We start from the raw sequence: 20,749 nt of genomic DNA, 5'->3' as shown, positions 1-20,749 counted from the left end.
GCAGTTTCTCTGCCCAAGATGGCGGCCTCCCCGACTCCAGCTCCCGCTCCGGCGCATTCTTCAATGCAAGGCTTGAGGGACAGTGGCTGTGCCCATTTATACTCTGATTCTTCCCTCGCTCCTTAAAGAATGACATGGGAATGGATTCCTGCAGTTATCCGTGGGGACGGGGACAGTGACAAATTCTATCAGCATGCCATTTTCTACAGTGGAGTTCATTTGATTGTAACTTTGGGCTCCAGATCAAAAATCACCATGATTTCGCAGTCTGGGCTATAGGCTTGATTCCAGGCATGGGTTTTGGTTCTCCCTTCCTCGTTTTCTTTGATTTTGTGGTTGTGTGAATGTGGGCGTATTTTCGCTCCTGTGTGTGTTTGGTTGGTGTGTGTTTGTATGATTGGTTGGTTTGTGCATGACGTCGCTTTCTGATCCGTTTTAGGTGCAAGTGTTGCTCCGCCCGGGCACCCCGCCCTCCAGCCGACCTCTTCATTTTTGCTTTCGTCGGGGGACAGGTTCCTGAAGAAGGGCTCCTCCCCGAAACCAGCGTGGTTGAACCTTTTCTCCTGGTGCGGTTTTTGCTTGTTAGTTTGTGAGAAGTTTTCCAGATAAGTATTTTATTTATTTTTCATTTTTCATGGTGATTTTTTATTTTGTTGTGTGGTCCGGGGGGTCTGGCTGGCAGGGTTTGTTTGGGGGTCGCTTAGGTATTATTGTGTTGAGTTATATTTGATTTATTCACTGGTTTATTGATTTATTGATTTATTGGATTATTTGGAGAAAGGTTGCTTTAATTTTCAGCACACTAGGGTGCTCGATGATGGTGTGGGGGTGGAGGCTTACCGCCTTGACCCAGAAGTGAAGTGTCGGAGCTGGACTCCTATCGCTGATGGTTCACACTGAGAGCACCCTTCACATACATTATAATTACACGATTTTGTTTGTGAGCTGTGAATAAAGTTTAAATTCCCTGAGCGTCCTCCGAATAAACTCTAATGTGACTTGGTGCCTCGTTGTGTTATTGCTATAATAGGATTTTTGGCAAAATTTGAGTGTAATTGTTGTGTCTGGACTGTAGTCCAGCAAAGACAGTGGCCGGGGACCATGGAACTAAGGGGGTAAATTTTCTGCTTAGTCAGTTGCAGTTGTTGGACATTTGGAGGATTTTACATCCCATGGAACACACTTATACCTTTTATTCCCACCCCCAAAATGTATATGCTAGGTTGGATTATCTGCTGGTTTCGCCCTCTCTGCTCCCCAAGGTGTCTGGGATAGCTATCGAGGAGGTTCCTTTGTCAGACCATGCGCCTGTTGTCATGGAGCTTCAGTTTACGCCGGAACCTGAGGAGCGACATTGGGAATTTCCGTGTTACCTGTATAGAGATCTTGACTTTCATAAATATCTTCGGGAATAGTGGTTGGAGTATAGTTCTCATAATAACACTGATGATGTTCATCCCGTGACCTACTGGGAGGCTTCCAAGGCGGTTTTGCGGGGGTTCATTATTGCCTATCTCTCTCGCAAGCGGAAGTCACTGGATGCGGAGTTACTGACTCTATCGGGGGAGCTTCGGCAGTTGAGGGTACGCCACTGTACTTCTCTTTCAGCGGCTGATAAAATCCGTTTGCTGACCGTCCGGCGGCAGATAGATACAATCTTGAAGCAGCGGGCTTCCTGCGATATCTATTTTCAACGGTATAAATTGTTCGCCTGGGGGGGTAAGACAGGGAGATTGTTGGCCAATTTGGTCTGGCCTCCGCGTACCCGTCAGGTTATACTGTCCATCCAGGACCCGAAGGGCAATTGTTACACGCAGGAACGGCAGATTCAACAGCAATTCGTTCATTTTTATGAATCTTTGTATGCTAACCGACTGTTCGCGGACGCTGATAGTGATGCTTTCTTTCAGGGGCTCAAGCTCCCTAGGTTGACAGAAGCCCAGTTGGATCAACTGAATGCCCCTATTAGTTCCGAGGACGTACAGATTGGTATTAAGAAGCTTAAGTTGACAAAGGCATCGGGCCCAGATGGGTTTGGCTCTGAGTATTATAAGATTCTGTCGGATCAGATCTCTCCTGCTTTGGCAGGGGCGTTTAATGCGCTCTCTGAGACTCGGGGATTGGGGACTCCTAATATGGCCCATGTTGTGCTGTTGCCTAAGCCTGGTAAGGACCCGGCCCAGGTGGGTTCTTATCGGCCTATTTCCCTCCTTAATCAGGATGCTAAGCTTTTTGCTGCGATCTTGGCGCATAGATTGAATGCCTTTTTGCCGTTGTTGATACATGAGGACCAGGCAGGCTTTGTACCAGGCAGATATGCGTCGATGAATCTGGTCAGAGCTTTGATGGCCCTTCACTCCAGGCGTGGACTGGAGGGCGAATCGGCTATTGTAGGCCTGGACATGGAGAAGGCATTTGATAGTATCTCTTGACAATATCTCTTCTGGGTTCTGCGTCAGTTTGGCATAAAGGGTTCTATTCATCAATGGATCAGTAGCTTATATATACAGCCGCAGGCTAGACTTTTAGTCAATGGTCAGTTTACTGCACCGTTTGCTTTGGGAAGGGAGACGCAACAGGGCTGCCCGTTGTCCCCGTTACTTTTTGTGTTAGCTATTGAACCACTGGCTGCTTGGATTCGAGGCGATCCGAATATTCAGGGCATTCGCATTGGGGGCAAGGAGAGTCGCATTAATCTTTTTGCCGATGATATTCTCCTTTATCTGGACCAACCCAGATGGGATTTGGGGCGGGTCCTCGCTCTAGTCCATTCCTTTGGAGATCTTTCTGGCCTGCGCGTTAACTGTGATAAATCTGAACTTCTTCCCTTACGGTCCACTAAGGTGGAGTCCTGGCATGCAAGTCTCGAGATACCACTGGTGAAGGGGCCAATGCGTTATCTTGGTGTATATTTAAGCCCGGACTTCAAGCTTCTGTACCGATCCAATGTGACACGTCATCTGGAGGCGATTCAGCACTTGTGCGACAAATGGAGAGATCTTCCGCTGGGTATTTGGGGGCGGGTGGCTTTGACTAAGATGGTACTTCTCCCCAAGATTTTGTATCCGTTGCAGGCTGTGCCACTTTAGGTTACTGATAAAGAGGTGCGTCTGTTTCGTTCGATTATCTCCTCTTTCATTTGGCGTCATAAGCGGGCCAGGATTAGCTATGCCACCTTGGCTTTGGATAAATGTAGGGGTGGTTTGAATCTTCCCGATCTTCGCTATTATAATGTCGCCGCTCTGCTTCGCTTTATTCATGAAGGATGGTCGGGATGTTATAAATTCTCTTCACAGGGTTGGGTGGAGTCCTGCTGTGCCCCTCACTCAGTCCTGTCCCTTCTACATACCCCGTTGTTGGCTATACTGGGGGGAGGGCTAAGTTTGCATATCTTTTACCTCTGCGGCGTGCGTGGCGTTGGTGGAGGCGTCGGCAGGGGAAGTCTCCGGTAGCTTCCCTTTTGTTACAGTTGTATGGAAATACTGACTTTCCCCCGGGAGTGGGCCATGCCTGGTTTCGGCAGTGGGAGCAGAGAGGGGGTAGAACTCTTCAGGATATTCTTACAATGGGGGGGTCATTTTCCTTCCTTTGCCCAGCTGCAGACTCACTGGCAACTGCCTCAGACTCACTTCTGGGCTTACCTTCAGGTCCGGCATTATTACTTGTCCTTAGACCGTCGCTGGGGGGAGGCTTGGCTCTGTGGTCCCTTGGATGTTCAATTTTTTCAGGTACCTCCCGCTTCTAACAAATTAGCTATCTGGTATCGGATTCTGAAGAACGCATCGGACCTGGGACCTATTGATTGACTGGCTTCCCAGTGGCAATCAGAGCTTGGCACAACCCTGGATCGTAAGGCCTTTCTTGATCTCTTTGCCACTGTGCACGCCTTGGGAGGTTCCACGGATTTCAGGGAAATGCAATTTAAAATTTTGCATCGGGCTTATATTTCTCGGGCTCAGGGAGCTCGTATGGGTCTTTGGGAGGAAGCAGTTTGTACCAAATGCAATCATTTATTAGGTACCCTTACCCACCATTTTTTGGAATGCCCTTCTTCTGAATTATGGCTGTAATCTCTCCCTTTTTTGGAGCGCATTCTCCAATGAGCTGTGCCCTGGTCTTATGGTTTTCTGCTCTTGGGAGATCAACGTGAATTGATTGAGGGGGGTTCATGCTTCCCCAATGCAGGGTTCTCTACAGGGCTGTCTTGGTGGTAAAAAAGCTCCTGTTGCAGCATTGGGTGGATGGTTCTGTGGCATCCTTTCCGCAATGGAGGGCTCGTTTGGTAGAGGTGGGACGGTACGAGCTTCACCGTTTCCCTAGATCTGGGAATCTGACCCACCGCTGCTATCGAGATCTGTGGCAACGGGCGTTGAAGGTCTGTTCCAGCTTGGAGACAGTGGGCACGGAATCCTCCCCTTGATTTTTCTTCTAGAGGGGGTTGTTGCTCTCTTTTTCTTTCCTTTTGTCTTTCTGTTTTTGCTTTTCCTGGGTAGCTGCATCTGTGTGTGTGAGGGATTGAGCATTTGGGAGTATAGATGTCTGGAGGTTCGAGTGCGGAGTGTTTGTTCTGGTCTGTGATGAGGGCTTGGGGTTTGTGTGTGTTTGTTTGGAGGGGTTTGATATCTCAAAATGTCAATTGTGATGGGCATCCACATATGGGGGTTTTGTACTGAGCACCATTTGTTGTCATTATCTCCGTGCTGTTTCTGGATGCTTTGTTTTTTGCTTGTTCTGCTCATGGTTGTATGTTCCTTTGCAATTGTTAATAAAGATAATTGAAAAAAAAAATAAAGAACATAAGACCATAAGACCATAAGCGTTGCCACACTGGAACAGACCAAAGGCCCATTAAGCCCAGTATCCTGTTTTCAGCAGTGGCCAACCCAGGTCCCAAGTACCTGGCAGAAACTCAAAGAGTAGCAACATTCTAGAGCTCAGATTGTGATGTCATAATGCCTTATTCCATCAATGTCTATGAGCCAGCCTCATCAGTGATGTCACAATGGTTTCATTGTCCTATACTTGGCTCACATAAGAATCAGAGTATGAATGGACACGACCACTGATCCCTAAGCCTTGCATTGAAGAATGTTGGTATAGAAGGGCTGAGGTTGAGATAGACACTAAAGAATTACATGGGTTGGTTTCCCACAGTTATCTGCAGGGATAAAGATGGTGACAAACTCTGTCACCATGTCATTCTCTACATAGTGTCAGTCATAGGATCCTTATGAAACCTAGACCTTAAATTGAAAAAGAAACTATAATAATATGTGAAATATAGTCCCTCTTTTACAAAGCTGCATAGTCAAGTGCCGTGCGACAAATTCTCTAACACCTATTCAATTCCTATTGGTATCTGAGCATTTACTATGCTGGTCCACAATGCCAGCTTTTGTAATAGAGAGAGATAATGAATGAGATGTCCCAAATGTCAATAATTAAATGTCAAAAGCCCTTTCCATCTACAATCCAACTTGCAGGGGGAAAAAAAATGATTATGCTAGTTCAGTTTCATAAGAACCGATCAACTTGTTGATCTTCAAAGATACAGCACCTAATTAGATTGCTGGTGTCTGAAGCACAATCCATTGCCCCAAGGACAAAATAAGTATCTGCATATAATGTGTAAAACCACTTTGATTGCGACCATATTTTAACTGCCAGGCATTATACAATTCTTCTACCTTTTACAGATGTTTCCAAAGGGTGAGGTTAAATCTTGTTCTTTCCATTTTAAGTACCATTTACTGATCCTCCTGCACCTTGAGAAGGACTGAAGGAAAGCAGGCAATGAGAGGAATGGGCCGAAGATGCAGAGGAGGTATGTGGAAGCAAAAGTGATCAAAGCAACTATATTGAATTCATCTATCCCCGTCCTCATGTACACTGTGACGAAAATATTAGCTACAGAGCTTTTTTTCCCATGTTTGATTTTCTGCATGCAAGGTGACTTTCACTTCTTCTCTGGGAGATTTGAGATCCATATCAACACCAGCACTTGGTTCATCTGTCTGTCTGCCTACCTACCTGCCTGCCTATTTATACACACATTTGAACATCAAAACTGCTACATGAATTGTGCTGAAACTGTACATGGCTATTAATACTAAAGATTTCCAAATAATTAGGACCCAAACATGCTGGAGTTGTAGAAGATAAGAGAACAAATCTCCCCTGATCCCCAAATAAGGAAGGGTGAGGGAAAGAAACAGCTCAAATGAGGAACTCTCACCTAAAATTTGTAGTGAACGGGAAGCCCAAAGGGGTGTTATCTGTGAAACATCCCAGGGCTAACTCGTATTTAATCAAATGTGATAACTAGTGCACAAACCAGTGTGCTAATAGTGCAAATTAAGGTAACAACAAAATTAAATACAAAAATTGTTAGAGCTGTCTCTGCCTCTCATCCGAGGGTGCAGGAGCATCCAAATTCAGCCAAACAGGCATAAGCATGAGCTAAACAATCTATTGGAGGTATTTAGCTTCTCCGTAGTGATGTAGATGTAGCCAGCCACAATTGAGCTTATCCAAGATTGAGCTCCTAAGTGATCGAATTATGTGTGATATCACATGCTCTGCAGTTTAAATTAGCAGATGCATTCCGCTCGGCTCAGTGCCATTTTCAACTTTGTCTTCACCTTTAGCTGGTGTTTGAGAGCTATTAGCCCTAGCATAGCCGGTTCCAGAGGAAGGGGGTTTTCACCCTCGAAATGGAGTCCTGTTGGATAAGCTCAATTGTGGCTGGCTACATGAGTTACATAAGTGATGATGTAGGATGATATTAATTAATTTTCCTTAAGTTATTAATTTGAAAGTGAATTTTTAACTTGGATTGAGACACCTATTCAGGGATGACAAAGGGCAGCTCCCTATCTTCTCAGACTAATCAACAAAGCATGGCTGGGTATGCCAGTAAAGGAAATATCCCCCCCCCCCCCAGTCTGTAAGAAAATTTAATCATGACCTCATCTGCCTAGAAAAAGACAGAATTGAAAGACTGCTCTATGATTGAATGCGATGCCAGCCTCAGGGACTGGTTTCCAGCCTCAGGGATGGGACAATTGCTATGCATCATGGGTCCTGGTTTTAAACCACCCACATCTATAAAGCCAGAAGATGTGCCAGTGCTCCACCTCTTTTCCTTTGGATCCCAACCTGGCTGGACACTCTCTTTTCTCTTGGGGAGGGCCATGTGCTCAATTAGGCCATGCTGTCTCTTCTCCATTGTAAGGACTATTAACATCATGAGTAACCTTTTGAATCCAGATAAATTGATCCTTCTGTTTTAGCAACATTTTGTCTTGGGTGGCACTATTTATTATCCTTGCTTAATGATCCTACTTGCTTTACCTGCTTGATTTTAATTTTATAATTAATCTGCTCTATAAGAAATAAAATTCTAGTTTGTTTACAAATGCCTTGAATCTCAGTCTTTTTATACATTATTATTATAGAGCTAAATTTTAATCAAGCAAGCTTTTTTCCCCATATCAATAGTTCTTTACAAAATATATTTTTCTAAGTTAGAAAAATTGGTGGAGATTCATGCTAACCAATCCATCCATTTAATAATAATTTTGTAACAATGGGAAAGGACAGCTACACTTCTCCCTCCGGATTCGTAGGGGATAGGGGCAGAGCCGGACCGCGAATGGTGAAATACCGCGAATATCTTCTGGTCCAGCTCTGACCAACCCCCACCTCCCTTCCACCTTTTCCCCAGCATCCCGGCCTTACCTGGTGGTCTAGCGGGCTTTTGGGACAGGAGCGATCTTCCTATGCTCCTGCCATGTGCAGATCACCAATAGAAAATGGCTGCCATGAGTTCCCGTAGTCTCTCCAGACTATGACGGGAGGTCACAGCAGCCAATTCCTATTGGCGATCTACTTGGGGCAGGAGTGTAGGAGATCGCTCCTGCCCCGAAAGCCTGCTAGACCACCAGGTGAGCCCAGGAATGCCGGGGGGAAGACTAAACTAGGGGTGAGTTCTTTTTCTCCCCCTTCCCCAAAAATCGTGAATATGTGAAATCGCGATTGACAAAACTGTGAATGGGGAGGGGAAAGTGTAGTATGATACCATCTAGCTGTGAGTGGCATGGGAGAATTGAGTTGCATTTTTATAAGGTTAATGTGGATGTTGTTAAGGTTATTTTAATTTAAGAAATAAAGCTGGAGCCAGATTGTTTTGCCTCTAATTAATTGTAATTATGTTTGTTTCTTTGGTTTTGGGAGGGTGTATGGGTAAGAATTAGGTGAATGGAATTGTGAATGCCAACGTTAGAACATTTGTTCTATATCACACTGCTCACAATAACTCCCTCAAGTACCACTCGGTACTTGGGCCGATCCTTTTTAATATTTATATCAATGACCTGGAGGAAGGAACATCCAGTGAGATCATCAAGTTTGCAGACGATACAAAACTATGCCGGGCGATCAGATCGCAGGATGATAGAGAGAAACTCCAGAGCGACTTGTGTCGGTTAGAAACATGGGCGGAGAAATGGCAGATGAAGTTCAATGTGGAGAAATGCAAGGTAATGCATTTAGGCAATAAAAATAAGGAATACGAGTATACAATGTCAGGTGCAACTCTGGGGAAGAGTGAACAAGAAAAGGACCTGGGTGTACTGATAGATAGGACCCTGAAGCCGTCGGCACAATGCGCGGCAGCGGCAAAGAAGGCAAATAGAATGTTGGGCATGATAAAGAAAGGAATCTCGAGTAGATCGGAGAAAGTTATAATGCCGCTTTATAGGGCAATGGTCAGACCACACTTGGAATACTGCGTCCAACATTGGTCTCCCTACCTAAAGAAGGATATAAAACTGCTGGAGAGGGTGCAGAGACGAGCAACAAAACTGGTGAAGGGTATGGAGAAACTGGAATACGAGGACAGACTTATAACACTAGGATTGTTCTCCCTTGAGAAAAGGAGACTGCGTGGGGATATGATCGAGACCTTCAAAATACTGAAAGGAATCGACAAAATAGAGCAGAGAAGATTATTTACATTGTCCAATTTGACACGGACTAGAGGACATGTAATGAAGCTAAGGGGGGACAGGTTCAGGACTAATGTCAGGAAGTTCTGCTTCACTCAGAGAGTGGTTGACACCTGGAATGCCCTCCCAGAGGAGATTATGACGGAATCGACCGTCCTAGGCTTCAAGAGAAAACTAGATGCATATCTCCTTAAGAGAGGCATATAAGGATATGGTGGACTATAAATTAAGCCAGGTGTACACCTGGCAGGGCCTCCGCGTGTGCGGATCGCCGGACTTGATGGACCGAAGGTCTGATCCGGAGAAGGCAGTTCTTATGTTCTTATGTTCACTGATTGGCTTTATAAAGTATCATGTCACTGGTATTGATCCCTTTGCTAAATGTATTACTATTGCTCATAATCAATGGCATACCATGGGGAGGCAGGGGGCTGTCCACTTCAGGTGTAGCCCATAAGGGGATGCTCCAAGGGCCAGTCATGATCAGGAACTTCTTCCCCACAGTGGCAGCCTTCACAATTCAAGTTCTGCCGGCTTCAGGACTTCCTCTATGCTGAGTCCTGCCTTCGTGGAAGCAGGAAGTAGGCAGTACCAGCAAAAAGGAAAGCCCAATGCTGGCAAGAGCAGTGAGTTGTAAAGGCTGCACTGCTGATAAGGGGTGGTGACAAAGAAAATGAGAGAGAGAGAGGTATCCAATGGGGGGAGGTGAGGAGAAGAGAAATGCTACACCTGATTGGGGGGAGGAAGAGGGAGGGAAAAGAAAGACCAGGGAAGTGAGAGGAGAGAGAGATGTCAGACCATAAGAAATGGAGGGAGGGAAGGAAAGGAGATGTCAGATCATGGAAAGAGAGGGAGAGATGGAAGGGCAGGAGTGATTCCAGGTCATGGGGGAAGGAAGGAAATGAGACAGAGATTCCAGACAGTAAGATGGGATTGGATGGGATGGAGTGGGGTGGGGTGGGGGAACAAAGAAAGATATGCCACAACATGGGGGAGGGGTTGTGATAGAAAGAGAAAATGGAGAGATGGGGAAGATAAAATGAAGCGTATATAAAGGAGAGAAGGGGCACAGGATAGGCAGTTTATAGAAGGGGCACAGAAAAGATAAATATGCCATAGGAAAGGGAGAAAGAGTGGATAGTGCATGGAAGAGAGAGAGAGAGAAGACAGAGAGTGGATGGAAGGGGCAGAGAAAGAGACAGAAGCTGCATAGAAGGGAGAGAGAGAGAGGACAGATGCTGGATGGAAAAAAGAGAGTGAAGAAAAGATGAGGAAAGCAGAAACCAGAAATGGCAAAAGGTAGAAAAAAGATTTTTTGTTACTTTGAATAAAGTAATATTATAGCTGTATTGATAAAAGTTTATATATATATATAATGGAAATAAGGTAATCTTTTTAATAGATTAGTTCTCATGCATTTTTTTTACTAACTTTTTAAGACCAAAACTTCTTCCTCAAGTCAGGACAGGATACTATAACAGCAGTATATTGTACTGACCTGGAGAAGGAGTTTTTGGCCTCTGAAAGCTAATTGAAAAATATATCAGTCCGATAAAATGTTTTTTTCTTATTTTCCATTTTTTGTTTTATTTAATTTTAACTTAATTTGTAAAGTGGTGATTGTTGTCAGTTTTTTCAAATTTACATCTGCTATCTGTATATATTGCACAGTATTAGGTGACATATATCACTGTTTCTGTGGTGTTGCATTGTATGCAGAGTCTAGCTTCTTGGCAGTTCAGTTTACCTTTTGCAACATATTTCTATTTTTAGTTTGTAATTACTTATTCCATCATGGGTGAGGATGTATCTGTGTTCTGTGTAAATGAAAAGGACATGGTTTTCTGTTAGCACTGACTGTGCAGGATCAATCTACAGCAAATGAATGAAACATAATAAATGAGGTTGTATATATCTTAAGCAAACAATAAACTATTAAAAATTCCTTTGACAATTTCATTGCATGGTTTTAAAAGTACGATATAATCATGCTTTGATTCTTTTCTCAGTTAATTTTCATTATTTATTCTTGTATTTACAATTTAGATTGTATACATCCAAAGTTGACAGAAAGAGACAATGTATGTACAAAAGAATTTGAAACTACTTTAAAAATGAAATGTTGACTTTTAAAGCCTGCCTTACCTTATTGCAGATGGAGACTAACAAGTTTCCTCTGTCCAGCACTTGATTAGTTTCTGGAGTTGTAGGTTTGATTTCTACTTCATTTCCAGAAGAGTTTAGAGAGTGCCTATTAAAAACCATGCAGTCACTTTTAGACACCTCTGCACTAAGTCTCACCTTACACAGCTGGTTTTGAGAGTAGCACCAGCTTCCACCGGTGCCTGGACATGGAGGCTGAGTATACTCCATGAAGCTGCTCCTAGCTCTGCTCATTCTCAGTATAGTGTAGGTGATCACCGTTATGAGAAACAAAAAGGAGATAAAAGCGATGGAAATAACTAAATAAAGATTCAGATCAGAAATATTGGTCTTATTGTTGGAGTCTTGAATGAAATCAGGTAATTCCTTTTCTATATTTTCTTTTAATATAATATTAAGAGTTATTGTAGAAGACAGTGCAGGTTTCCCATGATCCTTTACAAGAATGGCTAGTTTTTGAAGCTTTTCTTCATTTTCTCTAAAGGAGCGAACTGTCCTTATCTCCCCTGTATAAAGCCCCACGTGGAACAGGGAAGTTGAGTTTTGAAGTAAATGATAAGATAACCACGCGTTGTATCCACTGTCCATATCTACCGCTCTTACTTTCGACACGAAGTAACCAACTGGTGCAGAAAGAGGGATTGATTCAGTATAGACAAACTCCTTTCTAGAAGGAGAAGGCAGGACGAGGGGAGGATTATCATTTGCATCTACTATAAATATATCAACAGATGCGTTGTTTTTCAGCGATTGAACACCGCCATCTTCTGCCAGAACTTGAAACTGAAAATGGCTTCTGTCTTCAAAATCAAAAGATTTCAAAGCATAGACTTCACCAGTCTTAGGGTTTATGGAAACAAAGTTATCGTGAGTTTCACTCCCCAAAGTAGAATATCTTATAGAACCATTTTCGTTTAAGTCAGAATCAACAGCAGAAATTGCATATATGGAGGTTCCAGGGATATTGTTTTCCGTCACATATATTATGTACTTTGGTTGAGTAAATTGAGGTTTGTTATCGTTCACGTCAGATACTTTCACTGTGATGACTGTAGTAGTGGACAGCGAAGGAGAGCCTTGGTCAGTGGTCGTGATGGAGATGTTGTACTGCTCCACCGTTTCACGGTCCAATGGTTCTTTCAAAATCAAAGAGTAATAATTGTTGAAGGAGTTTTCAAGAGTAAATGGAAGGATATTGGGTATACTAGATGATATTTTGCCGTTCACTCCAGAATCTTTATCTGATATCGCAATTAAAGCTATAACAGTCCCTGGCTTAGTATCTTCTGCAACAGGGCTGCTCAGAGACGTTATGGTTACTTCTGGAGCATTGTCATTGACATCAATGAGCTCTACTAGGACCTTACAATGAGCTTCAACTCCAAAGGGGCCTTTGTCAATGACTGAAACCTGAATTTCATACAGATTAATGTCTTCATAATCCAGGACCTCTTGAGTGATAATCTCTCCACTCACAGGGTCGATTCCAAATTTTTTCTCTATGTTTGGAGGAACTACACTGCCAAAGTAGTATCTTATTTCTCCATTTTGTCCCTCATCCAAATCAGTTGCATTGAGTTTTATTACCAAACTTCCTTTAGGTGCATTTTCCAATATTTTAGCCTGATAGACAGACTGATCAAACACAGGAGCATTGTCGTTTGCATCTAAAACATTGATCAAAATCTTAAGGTCGCTTGACTTCCTCGGGTTTCCGCCATCAAACGCTATTAGCTTGAGCTGATGGAAGCCCTGCAGCTCCCGATCTAATGCCTTATTCAGCACGAGTTCTGCCGATTTACTGCCATCGATGTTTTGTTGAACCTGTAATTCAAAATATTCATTTGCGGTGAGCTCGTAGGTTTGAAGGGAATTAATACCCACATCGGGATCTTGAGCTTTCTCCAGTGGAAAGCGAGTCCCAATCAAAGCCATTTCAGACACGTTAAAAAGCTTGTCTTTCACTGGAAAGACGGGGAAATGGTCATTCACATCTAAAATCTCCACTTCAATTCTATGCATTTCTAAGGGATTATCTATTACAGCTTCTACGTTCAAAGAGCATCTCAAGTTCTGCCCACAAAGCGCCTCTCTGTCGATTTTCTCATTGACAAATAAATAGCCATTTTCCATATTTACCGCAAAGTAGTCTTTCCTGGGCCGGGAGATAATTCTCAGTCCTCGAGATTTTAGTTTGATGACATCCATTCCCAAATCTTTGCCAATGTTCCCTATAAAAGAGCCTCGATCAAGTTCTTCTAGAATTGTATAACGAATTTGTCCATTAATGGTATCCAATAAAGAACAGAAATACAAGCAAAAGACGAATTTCTGTTTCCAGGCTTCCAAGCGGTGTGAAATCGCCATTGGGATTACCAACTAAGAAATCTTCTGTATCAAATATATATACATATACTTGTTCTCTATAAATTCGGCGATATGCTAAATCTTTTCAGTATATTTTACCACGTCCAAAAATAAAATAAATTACAGCGATCTGGTTTCTAAACAGGAAAATGCCAACCTTTCTTTGTCCTTAGTTGTGGGTTGGGTTCTGATATAAAGGATTGATTTCACTTTTGGATAGACAGACAGCGACACCGTGTGGAATTTTTCTTCAGTATCACAATTAACTGATTTTCATGAGGTTATACTGGTTTTGCTTCAGGCACCAGCAATCTAACGTAGCTGCTGTATCTTTGTAGATCAACGAGTTCATCGGTTCTTTTGAAACGGAACTAGCATAATCTTTTTTTTTCTGCAAGTTGGATTTAAGGGAAATTTCCCATGAATGTAAGACATAATAATGATTACACTATTAGAAAAAATATATATATTTCTATTAGAACAAGAGAACAGCATCAAGGCCATAGTTTAGTACATATTCAAACATTCTAGACCGATTAGAAAGCATCTTTAGAATGACTATGGTGAAGCAGTAGATGAGCACACTTAGATCTGACAACTAAGAAATTTAGGCCCCCTTTTATCCTTTGGTCAAAGCTCAAAGGACTTTGAGCAGTAGTGGCTCGTGGCCAGTAGGGGGTGATGTCTATGGGACGGTAATGGAATGGATGTCAGGACATGATAGTGCAGTATTTTTGTGGAATGTTTCTACAAAAGTGCTGGTTTTTCGTATGATTCTGGGTAACTCTAGTCAGATACAAGCATATTTGTTAGATAAGGCCACGCCCAATAGAAGCGTATGAAAAATTGGTGAATAAAAATCTGAATATGGATGTAGCCAAGGCCAGAAAAACACGCTACAGATTAATATTAAGGAAAAGCATAATAATATTCTTTTTATGTATTTTGCTATTAAGCTAGATCATAAAGGAAAGCAGATAATGGGTAACATACTTCTAGAGGAATTAAGAACTCCATCTTTTATTAAGAACTCAATTTTGGGTTCTGTCTTTCTGTCTTCTGTTCTCTCCGCTTTTCTTTGTGCAGGTTCCCACTCCTAGCATCTTGGTTCTAATTGATACCAGATGTGCCTTAGGTTGGCTAGGAAGAACATATTATCTTACGTATCCCAAACTAAGATTTAACATGCATTAAATATGAATGACCGAGCTATAAGAACATAAGAAGTTGCCTCCGCTGAGGCAGACCAGAGGTCCATCTCGCCCAGCGGTCCGCTCCTGCGGCGGCCCATCAGGCCCTTTTGCCTGAGCAGTGGTCCCTGACTAGCTTTATAACCTATCTCTACTCCTATTCCTGTACTTACCTCTACTCCTATCCCTATAACCCATCTCTACACTTATCTATACCCCTCAATCCCTTTGTCCTCTAGGAACCTATCCAAGCCTTCCTTGAAGCCCTGTACAGTGCTCCTATCTACCACAGCCTCTGGAAGCACATTCCATGTATCCACCACCCTCTGGGTGAAAAAGAACTTCCTAGCATTTGTTCTAAACCTGTCCCCTTTCAATTTCTCCGAGTGCCCCCTTGTACTTGTGGTCCCCCTTAGTTTGAAAAATCTGTCCCTGTCTACTTTCTCTATGCCTTTCAGGATCTTGAAGGTTTCTATCATGTCTCCCCTAAGTCTCCGCTTATGAATGTTGGGCCCAAGTATGGATGGATGAAGGAATTTTGTATTAAAAATGAAATGGAAGAATACTAAGGAAAAAATCCTGAACACAACATCCGGAAATGGTTAACTTAGAGTCAGAGACTGCTGTTCCAGTCTCTAACATAGGAAGGCTTCTGTGTGAGGATCAATGAAATTTGAAGCTGTCAGCTCAGGGAGAGGGGGAGACAGCCCCTCCTTCTCCTTGATTGCCTTCTCCTTTTTCTCTGAGGCTCAGAATTTCTCAGCACTTAACAAATACAGAATTCTCTTAATATACCTCTGTGATAAGGATAAAAGGAATATTGGATATGTTAGAAATTGTTAATGTATATTCAGAAATGAATGTAAACAAAACAAATATGATTTCTGAAACTTTTAAAAATGTAGAGGAATTTTCTTTGTCTAACTTTAAAGACCACCTCTGTTAGTTTTATTGGCTGTCAAGCCAATGATGTCACACTGAGCCAAAGGTATATAATGGGGAGCTGCGAAGTATTGAGCTGAGCTCAATATCAGAAGGTCAGCATTTTGGTAACTATAACGACCTCCCACTAACGCAACTAGCCTTTTGATGTCCATGATAGAAAAATAGAAACAATAAAATTAAATATTTTGGTGAACCTAGCGTTAGCGTCATTTTTCATGTTTTTGTTATTTTTCACACCTTGAGTGAAAGCTAGCAGCGTAATTGGTAACTGCAGCTTTATGAGTGCGTTGGCGTCCAATACCCATGCTCAACTTGAATGAGGGTTGGAGCATTTACCTCACAGGCCAGTGCTAAAATGCTCCATTACAGCTTGATAAAAGGGGGACTAAATTCTCACACTTAAGGCTGGATAGACAAGATGGATTCTCTGATTTGGAGCCCAAAGTCATTGTTTGGGTTACAATCAAATGAACCACAGGAAACCATCCTCATGCCATTCTTTAAGGAGAGAGGGAAGAATCAGAGTATGAATGGGCACAGCCACTGACCCTCAAGCCTTGCATTGAAGAATGCTGGTATAGAAGGACTGAAGTTGAGATAGACACTATAGAATGACAACGGATGGTTAGAACATAAGACCATAAGCGTTGCCATACTGGAACAGACCATAGGCCCATTAAGCCCAGTATCCTGTTTTCAGCAATGGCCAACCCAGGTCCCAAGTACCTGGCAGAAACTCAAAGAGTAGCAGCATTCCAGAGCTCAGATTGTGATGTTATAATGCCTTATTCCATCAATGTCTATGAGCCAGCCTCGTCAATGATATCACAATGGCTTCATTGTCCTATACTTGGCTCACATAAGAATCAGAGTATGAATGGACACAACCACTGACCCTTAAGCCTTGCATTGAAGAATGCTGGTGTAGAAGGACTGAGGTTGAGATAGACACTAAAAAATGACACGGATTGGTCTCCCACAGTTATCTGCAGGGGTGGAGATGGTGACAAATTCTGTCACCATGTCATTCTCTACATAGTGTCAATCATAGGATCCTTATGAAACCTAGACCTTAAATTGAAAAAGAAACTATAATAACATGTCAAATATAGCCCCTCTTTTACAAAGCTGCAAGTCAAGTGCCGTGTGACAAATTCTCTGACACCTATTCAATTCCTATTGGTATCCGAGCATTTACTATGCAGGTCCACACTGCCAGCTTTTGTAATAGAGAGGAATAATGAATGAGATGTCCCATAATTAAAGGTCCATAATTAAATGTCAAAAGCCCTTTCCATCTATAATCCAACTTGCAGGGGAAAAATGATTATGCTAGTTCAGTTTCAAAAGAACCGATCAATTTGTTGATCTTCAAAGATACAGAAGCTACATTAGATTGCTGGTGTCTGAAGCACAATCCATTGCCCCAAGGATAAAATAAGTATCTGTATATAATATGTAAAACCATTTTGATTGCGACCATATTTTAACTGCCAAGCATTATACAATTCTTCTACCTTTTACAGATCATTCTTCATGTTTCCAGAGGATGAGGTTAAATCTTGTTCTTTCTAGTTTAAGTACCATTTACTGATCCTCCTGCAACATGAGAAGGACTGGAGGAAAGCAGGCAATGAGAGGAATGGGCCGAAGATGCAGAGGAGGTATGTGGAAGCAAAAGTGATCAAAGCAACTATATTGAATTCATCTATCCCCATCCTCATGTACACTGTGACGAAAATATTAGCCACAGAGCTTTTTTTCCCATGTTTGATTTTCTGCATGCAAGGTGACTTTCACTTCTCTGGGATATTTGAGATACATATCAATACCAGCACTTGGTCTATCGGTTTGTCTGCCTATTTGTACACGTTTGTACATCAAAACTGCTTCATGAATTGTGCTGAAACTGTACATGGCTATTACCACTAAAGATTTCCAAATAATTAAGATGCAAACATGCTGGAGTTGTAGAAGACAGGAGAACAAATCTCCCCTGACCCCCCAAATAAGGAAGGGTGAGGTGAAGAGACAGCTCGAATGAGGAACTCTCACCTATAATTTGTAGTGAACGGGAAGCCCTCAGTCGCACAGCTTGCAATGGGGACTAGCCTCTAGAGCACCAGCTGTCACATCCATATATCCAAAGTTATCTGTGAAACATCCCAGGGCTAGCCCGTATTTAATCAAACATGATAACTAGTGCACAAACCAGTGTGCTAATAGTGCAAATTAAGGTAACAACAAAATTAAATACAAAAATTGTTAGAGCTGTCTCTGCCTCTCATCCGAGGGTGCAGGAGCGTCCAAATGCACCCTCTCAAGCAGTTTCATATCCTTCTTTAGGTTGGGAGACCAATGTTGGACACAGTATTCCAAGTGTGGTCTGACCATTGCTCTATAAAGTGGCATTTTAACCCTCTCCGATCTACTCGTGATTCCCTTCTTTATCATGCCTAACATTCTATTTGCTTTCTTTGCCGCTGCCGCACATTGTGCCGACGGTTTCAGGGTCCTGTCTATCAGTACACCTAGGTCCTTTTCTTGTTCGCTCTTATCCAGAGTTGTACCTGACATTCTATACTCGTGTTCCTTGTTCTTTTTGCCTAAATGCATTACTTTGCACTTTTCCACATTAAACTTCATCTGCCATTCCTCTGCCCAATTCTCTAACTGACACAAGTCACTCTAGAGTTCCTCACTATCATTCTGCGATCTGATTGCCCGGCATAGCTTTGTGTCGTCTGCAAACTTGATGATCTCACTGGATGTTCCTTCTTCTAGGTTGAAGGAGCACATATAATCCTTGCATATATTCCTTGTAGAAGTTTTCTGTTCCTGATTGAACAGCTGAAAACAGGTTGTATGTGCCAAGAAATTACAAGGCCATTTTCTCTTTGTGTTCTGAGCTCTGTGTCTTACATCTTGTGCTTTAGAGAGATAAGAAACATTGCTAGACCTTAGATGGAAACTTCCCACTAAACCCCCCCTTATGTTTGCTACCTCTTTCTAATGTATCCTGTTACCAAATATGGTCTTTCCTACAGTCATGTTGCTTTTATGTATCCTGTTACCAAATATGGTCTTTCCTACAGTCATAAGCTAAAAAAACTAACCCATATATAATGCTATATAAATGAATGAAGGACTCATGATAAATGGACATCTCCTGGAACATGACATGGTCTGTTCTGTCTAGGGAGGTGCCCCCAGATGCACCTGTACCAGAGACGAGAGAGTATGTGTGTGAGGCAGTATTGGGACCAGAACCGTTTCAGCTGGGGGCTCGCCCGGGATTGGATTGGTGCCAAGATTCTAGTGAATATGAATTTCAATGCTCACTGGGGTCTCTGCCCAGACTCATGTTTTTTCCTTTCCAGTAGAATTAATCCTTTGTAAATCTGCCCCATAATGAATAACATTTAATTTATCAATCTAATCTAATCTTCCATTTGTGAGTCACACAAATCTATACAAGCTCAAGGCAACTGATCAAAGAGGAAGTGGGAAAGTAGTAGGGGGGCATGGAGAAGTAAGAGGAGGGCCTAGAAGTAGGGGGTGCTATACAGAAGCTGAAACAGTTCATTGTCAAAGAGGTGGGTCTTCAGGTTTTTCCTGAATGCGGTGTAGTTTGTCTCTTTCCTGATTGCTTCTGATAGGTCATTCCAGGTTTTTACACCCAGATAAGTTAGCATAGAGTGGAAAATTTGCTTGTAGTGGAGGAATTTTGTGGATGGCAGGTTTAGTTGAATTCTGTTAAGGATTCTTCTTGATGTTGACCAAACAGTAGAGAATAGTTGGATGAGAGGGGCTGCTGAGTTTCCGTACAGAATCTGGTGTAGGATATATGAAGTTTTTAAAATTATTCGGGATGATATTGGGAGCCAGTGTAGTTGCCTGATGAAGGTTGCTTTTAATGATTCTGTGTATCTCTATTCTATCATAACTTGCCTTGGTCTTCTCTTTTTCAAGCTGAAGAGCCTTCAATTTTTTGAGTCATTGGTCATATAAATACATAGTAACATAGTAGATAACGGCAGATAAAGACCCAAATGGTCCATCTAGTCTGCCCAACCAGATTCAGTCTAAAAATCTGTTGGGGGGGTTTTCCTTCTTCTTTTCCTTAGCTTTTTCTGGGCAAGAATCTAAAGCTCTGCCCGGTACTGTTCTTAGATTCCAACTACTGAAGTCTCTGTCAAAGCTCACTGCAATCCATCTACACCCTTCCAGCCATTGGAGTCCTCCCCAGCCATATACCTTATACCTAAACCTTTTTTTCCTCTTTTTTGTGTCTACCATGTTGGATTTTTTTTTTTTTTTACATGGAGTGACCATTTATACAGCTGACATGAAAAAGATAGTACTACCCAAATTTTGTATTCCATGCCAGAAATTGAATCTTCTCTCTAGGAAAAGGAATATCCATCTGCTAATTTTGATAGTTTGCTTAGAAAGAGGAGAGCTTATAAGGATAACATGACTTTCTTAAGAATTGATGCAACCTACATCTCCTACCTGTATTATAAAAATGTTTGCCTATTACCGATATGGATGTGTACCCAAAGGTATTAGTGGGCTGTCACGTTCTACTCAATACCAGTCAAAAACAAAATGGCCCCTAAAAAGAATCTATGCAAAACTACATGCATTCTGAAAATAGCTTAAACCTAACCATTTATTTTAGAATTCCTTTGTGCTGGGTTCTTTTAAAGTCATAACACAATGAGTATGAGAACAAGCGATAAGCTTTCTGTTCTCATGTCATTACAGACTCTACAAACCCACAAGATGCTTACGTCTACTTAAACATATCAACAAAGGTATTGCATCTGTTGATCTGAAACAAACAGTAGCACAAAATATACAGCAAAAGAATGGAAAGAAGAAAAAAAACCCATCATCCCTGCTTCAGACATCTTGTTATGTCTCTGCTGCATTAGCGTTGCTCGTGCTTCTGAATAAAAATAATGGTATCCTCTTTCTTTTTCTCGGGAGGAGAATTGAAACAATTATAACAACATAGGGGTCCTTTTATCAAGCCGCACTAGTGGGGTTAGCGCGTCGGACATTTCATCA

The 20,749-nt window shown here is 42.2% G+C and overlaps 1 protein-coding gene across 1 annotated transcript in view; it reads right to left on the bottom strand.

The window, feature by feature from the left end:
• Window positions 1-20,749, bottom strand: part of LOC117351846 (cadherin-related tumor suppressor-like) — a 117,330-nt gene that overhangs the window by 8,594 nt on the left and 87,987 nt on the right. The window contains exon 2 of the mRNA XM_033927695.1: window positions 11,154-13,429. Coding sequence (XP_033783586.1) covers window positions 11,154-13,429 — 2,276 coding nt within the window. The remainder of the gene's footprint in view (window positions 1-11,153; window positions 13,430-20,749) is intronic.

This window comes from Geotrypetes seraphini, chromosome 18 (genome assembly GCF_902459505.1).
Source record: "Geotrypetes seraphini chromosome 18, aGeoSer1.1, whole genome shotgun sequence".
Lineage (NCBI taxonomy): Eukaryota > Metazoa > Chordata > Amphibia > Gymnophiona > Dermophiidae > Geotrypetes > Geotrypetes seraphini.
Note: the sequence above shows the minus strand (reverse complement) of the source record. Positions and strands in the feature narration are given on the sequence as shown.